This window comes from Onthophagus taurus, chromosome 7 (genome assembly GCF_036711975.1).
Source record: "Onthophagus taurus isolate NC chromosome 7, IU_Otau_3.0, whole genome shotgun sequence".
NCBI classification, from domain to species: Eukaryota; Metazoa; Arthropoda; class Insecta; order Coleoptera; family Scarabaeidae; genus Onthophagus; species Onthophagus taurus.
In genome coordinates, this window is record NC_091972.1 from 18,828,673 (window position 1) to 18,842,697 (window position 14,025).

General features: G+C 34.9%; 1 protein-coding gene across 37 annotated transcripts in view; it reads left to right on the forward strand.

Annotated features, from left to right (window-relative positions):
* The window catches only part of LOC111418631 (dystonin-like protein short stop), a 218,934-nt gene that overhangs the window by 158,865 nt on the left and 46,044 nt on the right, over positions 1-14,025 (forward strand). For all 37 annotated transcript variants that reach the window (XM_071198177.1, XM_071198179.1, XM_071198187.1 and 34 more), the window contains 2 exons: positions 7,572-8,141; positions 8,195-8,566. In XM_071198177.1, coding sequence (XP_071054278.1) covers positions 7,572-8,141; positions 8,195-8,566 — 942 coding nt within the window. The remainder of the gene's footprint in view (positions 1-7,571; positions 8,142-8,194; positions 8,567-14,025) is intronic.

A 14,025-nucleotide genomic window follows, 5' to 3' on the forward strand; every position in this document is an offset into this window, starting at 1 on the left:
TTTATACACTTTAATTTTGGGTTTTCTGCGAATATCTTTGGATTTTAGTGTGCGGAGTATGGCGTAATATGCCTCATTTGCTGCAGTTATTCTCTTAATTAGCTCCTTAGCTTCATCATATGACATGTTAGCTCGTAGGTATGTAAACTCTGGTAGCACTTCAAAGTTGTATTTGATTTCGTAGTTGCCTGCTCTGCTCTATGAGTTAGTAATAATTTAAGTTTATACAATTAAATTTTAACCATACTACAATTACATATATCACATTACAATACAATACATTTTATTTCCTATCCTACCCCTCCCCATCTCCTCCCCGCATCTCCTTACGCTGCCTAGTCGCCACCACCTCCCTCATCCATTCTCTTCCCTCTGCCCCCTCCCCCAGCACCTGCTTCCAGCCGATCACCTCCTCTCTTAGCTCGTCACACTCCCTCAGTAGGTGCTCCAACGACTCCCACCACCCCCCCCCCCCACATAGCCTACAACCCCTCTCATCATCTCTCATCCAATACCTATTCGCTCTCTCCTCATTGCCGCATCTGAATCTTGCCACCATCCTCTTCCCCTCCTCATCCCCCTCCACCGACAGGTACTTCGGCAATCCCTCCGTTATTATTTCCTCGTACTTAGGGTTGTACCTGCTCTCCCTTATCTGCCCCCTTCTTTCTTGCCTCTGTACATCTCTGTCCCTGCTCTCCAGCTCTTTCCACATCTCAATCCCTTCCCTCCTTCTATCATCTACCGCTTTCACTGAGTACCCCACCCTTCTGAAATATTCCTCCCTCCCTCGTTGCCCATAACCCCCTTTCCCTGCCTTAATCTCTTTCCAGCACTCCCCCAAAATTTTACATTGAGACCTCCCTTCAACCCTCTCCTCAAAACGTACCGCCCTTTTACCCGCCTCCACTCTTAACTTATCAACCTTCACCTCTTCTCTGACTATGTACTCCGGCGTCTCTTTTGCCAACCCCAAAACCCATCTCCAATACCTAGCCTGTACGCCTTCCAACAGCCCTTGCTCTTTCCACCCCCAAAGCTCCGCCCCGTACATCATAACACTTCTAATCAAACACTCGAATATCATCTTCCTTTTTCCCATATCCCTTCCAAATAATCTCTCTCCCCACCCCCAGACCTGCCCCATCACCTTATTCGCCTTCTTTGCCATTACCCTCACATGCGCGCCTTCCTTGTTGTCCTCTCTAAATCTGTACCCCAAATATGTGTACTCCCTCACCTCCTCTATCTCCTTCCCTTCCCACCTCCAGTCTTCGCTCTTCCTTCTACCCCCTTTACAGAACTTCATAACCTTTGTCTTTCCTACATTCACCTCCAGAGCCTTCCCCCTAAAATAACTCTCCAAACTTCGCATCATCGCCTTCATCTCCTTCGCCTCTCTCGCCACTACCACCAAATCGTCCGCGTAAGCCAGTGAATGCACCTTCCTCCTCCCTACAACCACACCTCCCATCTGCCCACCGGTCAATCTGTCTTCCATGTCTGCGGTATACAAGGCAAACAGAGCGGGACTAAGTGGACATCCCTGCCTCAAACCCCTCGTTGTCCAGAACCTATCCGTTAACTCGTCCCCCACCTTTACCCTAGCTATCGTCTCTGCGTATATCTCCCTCACCCTGTTTATTGTCTCACCAGTAATTCCTCTCCTCCTCATCTCCTCCCATAACTTCCCTCTATTCACCTTATCAAACGCTGCCTTTAGATCTATGAATAGGGCGTAAAGCTTCCCTCCCTTCCCTTCCAGCTCTTTATCCACCAAGTACTTCAATATGTACACGTTATCTATCGCGCCCCTTCCCTTTCTAAATCCTGCCTGTCCGTCCGGTAAGATCCCTTTCTCTTCCATCTCTTCCTCCAACCTCTGCAGCAGCACCTTCGCATATATCTTGTACGTCGAGTCCATTAAGCTAATTCCCCTATAACTTTCCACTACTCCCTTCACTCCCTTCTTGTACAAGGGGCTTATTATCGCCGTCCTCCATCCAATCGGAAACCCTTCCCCTTCCCAAACTTTGTTCAGCGCTTCCAACAACTTTCCCCTCACTTCTCCCGTTGCCTCCAGCCATGCCTCATTCTGGACACCGTCCCCCCCTGGAGCCTTCCCCCTCTTTATATATGAGTTAGTAGGCCTACTTCTTTAGCTGCACTTTCAAGTTCCCTGAAAAACTCATCTATAGCTGTTACCTTTCTTGCTAATATGTTGACGTCGTTTGTATACCCTATGTATTGTTTTGAGCGGCTTAATAACGTCGATCTTCCTTATTACGCTTTCTAAGTCCAGGTTAATGAGCATAATATAAGGATTATCATAACGGAATATTTACACTGTTTTTTATGTGAGAATGAGCTTATTACTCTCAATCAAGCAAAATCTTCATCCGAATATCCACTGGAAGAGTCCTTTCAATTATTTATTTCATCTCAATCATCGTACTCGGTATTCAATATTCACATCGATTTACTCATTATACAGGGTGATTCACATAAGAACCGACACAGAGCAGGGACATGTAGGGGACATGTAGTTTCATATAATCAATTCATTTTGAAATTGAGTTCTTATGTTTGCCAATAAACCTCCCATTTAATGTACAACAACTACATATTTCTTTTCTTACCGTAAAATGTAAATGTTCTTTGATAAAAACATTGTTTTTCTATAATTTTGTCTCTTCCATTCTTGCCATTGCTGTATATTGTAATAAAACATAGTTTTAAACGACTGATTGAAAACTTGGTTCTAAACCTTTTAGTTATGAATCGAAAGACAGCTACCCATTGAAATTAAATCTAGACAGGTCTTATTTCTATTATGTTATATTTATCTACTTTAGACAGTCAGTGTGTATTAGACTTTAAAATATTAGTGCGAACTTCTAATATTTCTAAGCCGGTTTTTCTATCAGTGGTTAAGGAAGGTCAATACACTTAAGAAGAATTAATGATCATCTCCCTTGTCTTCTTTTATTATGTTTAATATAGCATTGATCTTTCTTTGTTCCAACTCAAACATTGTACCTTGTGGTACTTAGGAATGGTATGGTCGAGAAAACACTTTATCTTGATCCGCATTTTTGCCTCCGCCCATTGTCTCGGATATGGTTAAATTAAGGTATGATAAAGGACTTGAAATAACATTCTTGGTAAATGTTATTAATGTTTCAAACTTCCAAAATCTTTCTCTTCTCCGCCATTGTCGCTACTTTAAAAATATTACCACGGGCTAAGCGTTGAGCGAAATTTTATGTCCTTGAATGGTAAGCGGTGAACCACTCGTATCGTACCCGAGGCCTCCTCAATTTTATTCTTCTATCCAGTTTGTTTTTGTTGTTCCATTTTTTGATGCTCTTTTCCAGTTTGCAGCTCCTAACATGTTTTTCCCGCACTTCATCCCCATCGTATTTTAGAGTTCCCAACCGGTCTCCTACCTGCTACTTAAGATTACTACCTAAGACTCTTCAGATTTTTCTCTCTAGGGTATCCAGTCTCTGCGTTTCTTTGTGCAACTGTTTTATAGGCTCTAATTTCGTTTTTTTTCTGTGAATACCTTTGGATTTTAGTGTGAGCAATGTGGCGTAATATGCCTTATTTGCTGCAGTTATTTTCTTAATTACCTCCTTAGCTTCGTCGTATGACATATTAGCTTCTTGTAGCACTTCAAAGTTGTATTCGATTTTGTAGTTGCCTGCTCTGCTTTATGAGTTAGTAGGCCTACTCTTTTAGCTGCACTTTCAAGTTTCCTAAAAAACTAATCTATATCTGTTATCTTTCTTGCGTGTGTGGATGTTTTGCGTACCCATAGGGCGTTTTGAACGGCTTAATAACGTCGATCGTTTGTCCAGACTATTACGTTCAGACATTACCCTTTTCAGGTCCAGGTTAAAGACCATGGGTGCCAGTCCACCCCCTATCTTAGGCCTTGTGTGACTTCAAATTTTTCTGATTTTCCCAACAATCTTTACTCTATTTGTTGTATTACTCATGAAACTAAATAAAACTCTTAAAAATTGGAATTGTTCAGGTCTAAAAGATTTTAATTCTCTGAAATTCACAGGTTTGGCATCGTGTTAGGTGTGATTGATAATTTCATCTTTAATTATGAAATAATTACTCTAAATAGCCATAGCCGAGGCGGTCTCTGCTAAAAAAATTAAACATTTAGTGTTATATATTATTATCGTTAAAGTCGAATGGTATTGGCTTTAACGGGATTTCCTTGGATATGGTAGGGTTATGTTGTCTACGCATATTTAACGTTTTGTGTCACATTTTTAAGGTTTACCTGCGGTAATCTGTTTTTCCTTCTGCTAGGAGCATGGTCTAGTAACTTCAGTTCCAAAATCAAAATATGTGACGGCTTATTTCAATACTTCTAGCGTTGTCCAAGGTACTTGAGAGAATAATTGTTAAACAGCTTTCTACTTATTTGAATGACAATATTTTACCTCTCAGACAATCTGGGTTCAGGAAACAGTATAGCTGTGCTACTGCGTTGTTGGATGTAACTAATGACATGTCTAGGTTCCTGTGTGAGGAAAGGTCTACAATTTTAATTCTTTTCAACTTTACCAAGACTTTTGACATATTAAATCATAACTTATTACTATCAATCTTGAGTTACAATGGAATTGGTAGTATGGCTGTAAAACTTAAGTCAGTTAAGGTGAATGATGCAATCTCGTCCTCCATGCCAGTGGTATCTGGTGTACCTCCAGAGTCCATTTTGAGTTCCATTCTTTTTACAATATTCACTTGTAACTTGTTTTCAGATTTAAGTACCCTATCGTATCATTTATATGCTGATGATCCGAAGGTGGTTTGTAGCTTTTTGCCGCATGAGCCGTACCCAGTTGGTCTTGATGTTTGGTCTCACACGAACGACTCTTTTTCGAAGTTTTTGGCCTTGAGGCACAAACTATTTGTGGACGATTCCCTGGATATTGAAAAAACAAATCAGCATGCATTTGATCTTCGACTTGCTCATTCCTGGTTTTTTAGCCATTGGAGAGGTTGCAGTGTGCCACTCCATGCTTTGGCGCTTGTTCTCCAGTATTGACACGTTTTAAAAAATGGGGATCATTTCCAATCGATTCTCAAAAGTCAAGGCAGCTTTCTCTCCTGATTCTTGTGAAAGGTTTTTTGGAACCATTTTTGCGCAGATTTTTCTCATCCCCAATTCATTGGTCAAAATCTGAAGAACGACGGTGTGAGTTAAATTTGACTCTTCCCCGATTATTCCGAATACACAAGATCCCGGATTATGTCGACATTTTCATTGGTTCTTGAATCGACTCTCTTCCTTCTGAAAATGCTTTAAACCACCGAAAAACCTGGGCCCTTGACAAAACACTGTGGATATGCGCAGTAGAGTAAATGAGGAGATACAACAATTGTGTGCTAGTATTAGCCAACATTCTTTGCGATTAAATCCTAATAAAATGCAATTATTTACTAAAAAAAAGGTTACATGTGGTACTCTTATGGGTAATTGAAGGGGCTTTATAGTAGCATATTTTTTGTAGATTGAAACGACATCTTTGTAACTCATTAGTTCTCTTACATTTTAATTATTGCAGCGTTGTCTTTAGTCCGTGTTTATTGTATGCTCGTAGGGTTGGGTTGGTTTGAGTTAGGTTGGGTTAGGTTGGGTTGTCCTCTCCCTTACCTTTTATTTACGCCATCAGGCTCAAACATCACATCTCAGAGAAGCTTATGACTTGCGGGTGGCTAATCGTGAGACAGAGATCATCACACATTACTTCAATTTGTTGTATTCTGTGTTACTTTACGAGATGCCTCCTTATTTATTAAAGACTTTTGTCTTTTGATGCTCTTTTGCCGTTTGCAGCTCCTAGCATGTTTTAGGCATCCTCCCGCACCTCATCCCTCATCGTGTTATGGACCTACTATTTAAGATTACTACCTAAGATTCTTAAGATTTTCTTCTCTAGCGTACCTAGTCTCTCTGCTTTTCTTTGTGCAAATGTCTTGTGGGTCGCAAAACGCGAGGAAGAGATTCATCGCACATTACTTTAATTTCTTGTATTCTGTGTTATTTTATGAGATTCCTCCTTATTAAGTCAATAAAATAAAGTTTAGGACTGATATTCACCACTTCAATTTAAGGCATCGTTTTTATGTTACTATTCTTAGCCACAAATTGTCTAAATTTAAACACTCATCATTTTCGTACCAAGTACCAAAAACGTAATCCCTGATTCTGAGATGTGCTGGCTCTTTTGCAAAATTTAAATCAGGGCGGTTTATATAGTCAGCTATAGGTTGTGTTTCTTACTGGCTTTAATGATTCATCATCGAATTGATACTTAACACATTATACTTATTTTTCATTTGATTTACTTTTTATTTTCAATTTTTTCTTCTCTACTTTTTCATTTTATTCTTTTCTAAACTCTTTTTTGAATACAATTTTACCACGTGGTGTTGAAATGCTTACCCCTTTTTAAATCAATTTCCTTCCAGGATTAAATTAACAAACATCAACAAGTAAAGTCTGGAACATTCTTAATATTTCTTTTCTAAAAAAAAAATTTTTCTTAGTTTCACACTGATTTAAATAAATTATTTTTTGCAGCTACATGCAAGCATAGAAGCATCTCTCGGAGCTTTTCATATTTTTGGCAGCCCATCCCTCACTACCGCTCACAAAAATATACCATTATTAAAAAATAATAAGCTATTAGTGCATAAAGGCGTTTGAGACGAGCCCATTAATGCACGTTAATTACCATATCGCATTTTATTTTCATTTTTTTTGTTACACCCTCAAAACATTTGGATTTGGTTTAAATTGTGAATGAAGGAGAAATTAATAAATTAATTAATTAATAATAAAAATCATGCCGTGTGGTGGCAGTTTTTAAACGAAGCTTTTTTGTGTGAAGGTTTTTTAACGAATTCATTTATTAAATCAAACACATTTCCATCGTTAATAGCGTTAATGAATTAATTAGTTAAATAGTTTTTGTTTTGTAATTGTTGTTTCATAGCAAATATGTTCTTATTGATTCAAAATTTGAATGAAATTGTTTAAAATCAATAATTCGATAACAACATACTTGCAAAGTTTAATAATTTAATTAATTTTTAAAAGATATGTTATATTTTTAATCACCATTATCATTTTTGTCTATTTTTTGTTCCTTTTTGTTTTTTTTTTATTACATTTTTATTTCCAGGTTTACTATTTTCCATAAAAAAATCAATCAACTTTTATTTGTTCCTCGTGTGTAATTTATAATTTATAATTTTATACATGTTTTTATTTTTTTAACACTAACTCCTTCTCATCATTTTTATTTTTTGTTGTATTCAGTGTGTTATCGTGAGAGCGCTTGTGAAAGCATGTTTGTCTTTGTTTAGGTTTAGGGTAGGTTTTAAGAGCTTACGATTGGCTGTAATACCAAAAAAAGCTGCTATGAATTTAAGCTGCATAGATTTTAAGCCGTTTGTTAATTTATTTTGTTATTCGATCCAATTTTTTTATAACAATGATTTTGGAGATCAATTTTTTTGGTAAAATTTTGCAGCAAGCCGTCGAGGAAAAATACAAACTTTGCGATGAAACCCTCTCGAAATTGTTGCAATGGATCGAAATGATCGAGGAAAAAATCGCAACCCAAGATATCGTTCGCGAAGTTCCCGAGGAATTAAGAAACCAAATCAACACAATGAAGCAAATTAGAGATGATTTGGATCAACATTCTGGGCAAGTCTCTCACATCCAAGATAAAGTTAGACAACTTGTTTTAACCGCTGGTGATATCTTATCGAAAAGCGAAGTTTCAATGTTGGAGAAGAACGGAAGAAATTTGAAAACTCGCTATGAAAAAGCTTGCGATAGAACCGATAAACTTTTAAGAAAATTAGTTACAGCAAGAGATGAACTTTCAAAACTTAAAGGGGAATTAACCAATTTCAGCTCGTGGTTATCAAAAGCACGAAGAGTTTTGGAAGATAAAGAGAGAGCTCTTAGCGATCTTCAACGATTAGATACGAGTGTTGATAGCACGAAAGAATTCGTGTCGGATGTCATCGCTCACCAAGCCGATTTAAGATTCATCACCATGTCTGCACAAAAATTCGTCGATGAGTCTAAGGTAAGATAAAATAATCAAAAATTGTATTAATTATAATTTTAAAAACAAAATAGGAATACTTAAACATCTTAAACGATTTCCGGACAACTTTACCATCGAGGTTACCCCACATCGAGCCTTTAGCATCGCAAGATTCTCCAGTTCGCAACGAAGTGTCTTTAGTAACCCAACAATACAGAGATTTACTCCATCGCGCCAATAATTTATCGGATCGTTTATCCGGCGTTGGTGGCCGTCAAAAAGAATACGGAGACGCTTTAAGCAAAGCCCAAGCTTGGTTAAGAGATGTTGAACCAAGAGTTCACGCTGTTCTCAACGAACCAATCGCTGGTGATCCAAAAACCGTAGAAGATCAACTTCACCACGCGAAAACCCTAAATAATGAGTTAGTTGCAAACGGAAGATTAATTGATAACGCAAAACAGGTAAAAAAATTATTCCCTCTGTTCCAAATTATGGTATACATTTCTTTTTACAATTATTTGTCCCAAATTATGTTATACAAAACTTGAAAATTGCTTTATTGTATTTGTAAAATTAATAATTTAATTTGTAACTTAACTTAAAGATTAATGAACATTTTACGCATTTAAACACAATTCAGTTGATTCAATGTAAACGGCCTTCATGGCGAAGCTTTTCTTTATTCATGAATTTTCGTATTTTTCTCGATATCTATGCGTTTGAGAGCAAAAGTGCAAGAGAGCACTTTTATTAACAATAAAATTTGCTACAACTTTCGTTAGAAAAGTTTTTCTGTACATGCTCAGATTCAAATTTATTCAATTTTATAGTTGTTGATTCCTGAGGTCATCATGGTTGGCTCCATGCACTTTTGTAGTGTCAAGAATCTATATAGAATTTTTTTTAAATTATTTTTTGGCGATGTTTGCTTACAATTTTGATATTTTGAGAATTCCTGACTTGAACCTAAGAAATTGATGATATCTATGGTAGTATTGGTTATGAATTATGTTATCTTTATTCATTATCATTAATTTTTATGACAAACGTTTTTCTCTATCACCTTTAATTTTCTACTTATACCAGAATTTAACGCAGATGATTGTCAATTTTGATATTTTGAGAATTCCTGGCTTCAACCTAAGAAATGGTGATATCTATGATATCACCATTTGTGATATCTACTAAAACTCAACCAGTGGCGTGGTATACTATATGTGGCGAGATGTGGTCCATGTGGCCCGAGTCTCTACCGTAAGGCGACGAGCCGCCAATGAGTTGCCCGACAACGTCGCGGCTCTACTTATAACAGAATTTAACGCAGATGATTGTCAATTTTGATATTTTGAGAATTCCTGGCTTGAACCTAAGAAATGGTGATATCTATGGTGACATTAACTATAGATTATGTTATCTTGATTCATTATCATTAATTTTGATGGGAAACGTTTTTCTCTATAACCTTTAATTTTCTACTTATAACAGAATTTACCGCATATGATTGTCAATTCTGATATCTTGAGAATTTTTGGCATCAACCTGAGAAATGTTGATATCTATGGTGGTATTGACTATAGATTATGTTATCTTGATTCATTATCATTATTTTGTATGGGAAACGTTTTTCTATATCACCTTTAGTTTTCTACTTATAACAGAATTTAACGCAAATGATTGTCAATTTTGATGTTTATCTGGTTTGAACCTAAGAAATGGTGATATCTATGGTGGCATTGACTATGGATTATGCTATCTTGATTCATTATCATCAATTGTTAAGCAAAACGTTTTTCTCTGTCACCTTTAGTTTTCTACTTATACCAGAATTTAACGCAGATGATTGTCTATTTTGAGAATTTCTGGCTTGAACCTAAGAAATGGTGATATCTGTGGTTGTATTGGTTATGAATTATGTTGTCTTGATTCATTATCATTAATTTTTATGGGACACGTTTTTCTCTATCACCTTTAGTTTTCTACTTATAACAGAATTTAACGCAGATGATTGTGAATTTTGATATTTTGAGAATTCCTGGCTTGGACCTAAGAAATGGTGACATCTATGGTAGAGTTGGTTATGAATTATGTTATCTTGATTCATTATCATTAATTTTTATGGGAAACGTTTTTCTCTATCACCTTTAATTTTTTATTTATAACAGAATTTAATCCAGATGATTGTCAATTTTGATATTTTGAGAATTCCTGGCTTGAACCTAAGAAATAGTGATATCTATGATGGCATTGACTATGGATTATGTTATCTTGATTCATTATCATTAATATTTATGACAAACGTTTTTCTCTATCACCTTTAGTTTTCTACTTATAACACAATTTAACGCAGATGATTGTCAATGTTGATATTTTGAGAATTCCTGGCTTGAACCTAAGAAATGGTAATATCTATGGTGGCATTGACTATGGATTATGTTATGTTGATTCATTATCATTAATTTTTATGGGAAACGTTTTTCTCTATCACCTTTAATTTTTTATTTATAACAGAATTTAATCCAGATGATTGTCAATTTTGATATTTTAAGAATTCCTGGCTTGAACCTAAGAAATGGTGATATCTATGGTGGCATTGACTATAGATTATGTTATCTTGATTCATTATCATTATTTTTTATGGGAAACGTTTTTCTCTATCACCTTTAGTTTTCTACTTATAACAGAATTTAACGCAGATGATTGTGAATTTTGATATTTTGAGAATTCCTGGCTTGGACCTAAGAAATGGTGACATCTATGGTAGCGTTGGTTATGAATTATGTTATCTTGATTCATTATCATTAATTTTTATGGGAAACGTTTTTCTCTATCACCTTTAATTTTTTATTTATAACAGAATTTAATCCAGATGATTGTCAATTTTGATATTTTGAGAATTCCTGGCTTGAACCTAAGAAATGGTGATATCTATGGTGGCATTGACTATACATTATGTTATCTTGATTCATTATCATTATTTTTTATGGGAAACGTTTTTCTCTATCACCTTTAATTTTTTTACTTATAACAGAATTTAACGCAGATGATTCTCAATTTTGTTATTTTGAGAATTCCTGGCTTGAACCTAAGAAATGGTGATATCTATGGTGGCATTGAGTATAGATTATTTTATCTTGATTCATTATCATTAATTTTTATGGGAAACGTTTTTCTCTATCACCTTTAATTTTAACGCAAATGATTGTCAATTTTGATATTTTGAGAATACCTGGCTTGAACCTAAGAAATGGTGATAGCTATGGTGGCATTGACTATGGATTATGTTATTTTGATTCATTATCATTAATTTTTATGGGAAACGTTTTTGTCTATCACCTTTAATTTTTTACTTATAACAGAATTTAACGCAAATGATTGTCAATTTTGATGTTTGTCTGGCTTGAACCTAAGAAATGGTGATATCTACGGTGGCATTGACTATGGATTATGCTATCTTGATTCATTATCATCAATTGTTAAGCAAAACGTTTTTCTCTATCACCTTTAGTTTTCTACTTATACCAGAATTTAACGCAGATGATTGTCTATTTTGAGAATTTCTGGCTTGAACCTAAGAAATGGTGATATCTGTGGTTGTATTGGTTATGAATTATGTTGTCTTGATTCATTATCATTAATTTTTATGGGACACGTTTTTCTCTATCACCTTTAATTTTAACGCAAATGATTGTCAATTTTGATATTTTGAGAATACCTGGCTTGAACCTAAGAAATGGTGATAGCTATGGTGGCATTGACTATGGATTATGTTATTTTGATTCATTATCATTAATTTTTATGGGAAACGTTTTTCTCTATCACCTTTAATTTTTTACTTATAACAGAATTTAACGCAGATGATTGTCAATTTTGATATTTTGAGAATTTCTGGCTTGAACCTAAGAAATGGTGATATTTATGGTGGCGTTGACTATAGATTATGTTGTCTTGATTCATTATCACCAATTGTTAAGGAAAACGTTTTTCTCTATCACCTTTAGTTTTTTTATTATACCAGAATTTAACGCAGATGATTGTCAATTTTGATATTTTGAGAATTCCTGGCTTGAACTTAAGAAATCGTGATATCTATGGTGGTATTGACTATAGATTATGTTATCTTGATTCATTATCATTATTTTTTATGGGAAACGTTTTTGTCTATCACCTTTAGTTTTCTACTTATAACAGAATTTAACGCAGATGATTGTGAATTTTGATATTTTGAGAACTCCTGGCTTGGACCTAAGAAATGGTGACATCTATGGTAGCGTTGGTTATGAATTGTGTTATCTTGATTCATTATCATTAATTTTTATGGGAAACGTTTTTCTCTATCACTTTTAATCTTTCACTTATAACAGAATTTAACGCAGATGATTCTCAATTTTGATATTTTGAGAATTCCTGGCTTGAACCTAAGAAATGGTGATATCTATGGTGGCATTGACTATAGATTATTTTATCTTGATTCATTATCATTAATTTTTATGGGAAACGTTTTTCTCTATCACCTTTAATTTTTTACTTATAACAGAATTTAGCGGAGATGATTCCTCAATTTTGATATTTTGAGAATTCCTGGCTTGAACCTAAGAAATGGTGATATCTATGGTGGCATTGACTATAGATTATGTTATCTTGATTAATTTACATTATTTTTTATGGGAAACGTTTTTCTCTATCACTTTTAATTTTTTACTTATAACAGAATTTAACGCAGATGATTCTCAATTTTGATATTTTGAGAACTCCTGGCTTGAACCTAAGAAATGGTGATATCTATGATAGCATTGACTATGGATTATGTTATCTTGACTCATTATCATTAATTTTTATGGGAAACGTTTTTCTCTATCATTTTGACATTGTGGGATTTCCTGGCTTTTGCATAAGGTATGGATATAACTATGGTGGTATTGGTTATGAATTGTGTTATCTTGATCCATTATCATCAATTTTTATAAGAAAAGTTTTTCTCTATCACTTTTAGTTTTTTTAGTCATAACTCAGAACCAGGGTTGGACATTTTTACACTACCACTAAATTGCACTACCACTGTCTATTCAGTGGTAGTTAAAACGCAAAATCCATTATCACTGAAAATTTAGTGATAATGAAAAAAAATTGTATTATCACTTAATCTTTAGTGATAGTGAAGAAAATGCATTATCACTAAACTTTTAGTGAAACATGTTAACTAAATACATTTGAATTTATATTTTATGTCCGATATTAGTTATCAATTAATTTGTTGGTGTAATTATATGACTAAGCGATATCATTAAGCCAATCTAGCAAAATAAATCTCGACTACTTTTTTGGACGAATTTTCCACGACTTTGGAATACATTTCCTTATTCAGTCTCAGCTTATATGTATAGTCTTACTTTTATTCCTTATTATGTTACTAAAAAATCTTATTTATCACTAAAGGTTTTCACTATCACTAAATATTTAGTGGTAGTGCATTTTTTTTCACAATCACTAAATATTCAGTGATGATGAAATTCGTGTTTTAACTACCACTGAAGAAGTAGTGGTAGTGAAACGCTTATTGCATTTATTTTTTAGTGCATTATGCCCAACCCTGCTCAGAACAGAATTTAATGTACTTAGATGATTGTCAATTTTGATATTTTGAGAATTCCAATTACGGAAAGGATTTTGCTAAGAATTGAGCTTCTTTTAAAACAACTTGCTGCAAAGAGTAAATAGCATTGAAGAAGCCAAGGTCTTAAACATTCAAATCAGGACTATTCGGTGGCTGTAATTTGAATTTAATATACCATCCATCTCTTCATCCTTTAGCCAGTAATTCTGCATCGTTTCCATCAGAATGCGGTGTTGCATTATCTTGTTGAACATAAATTGTCTTGGCTTTATGCGCTTTTGGGAACTTGGATATAATGGCTGGTACAAC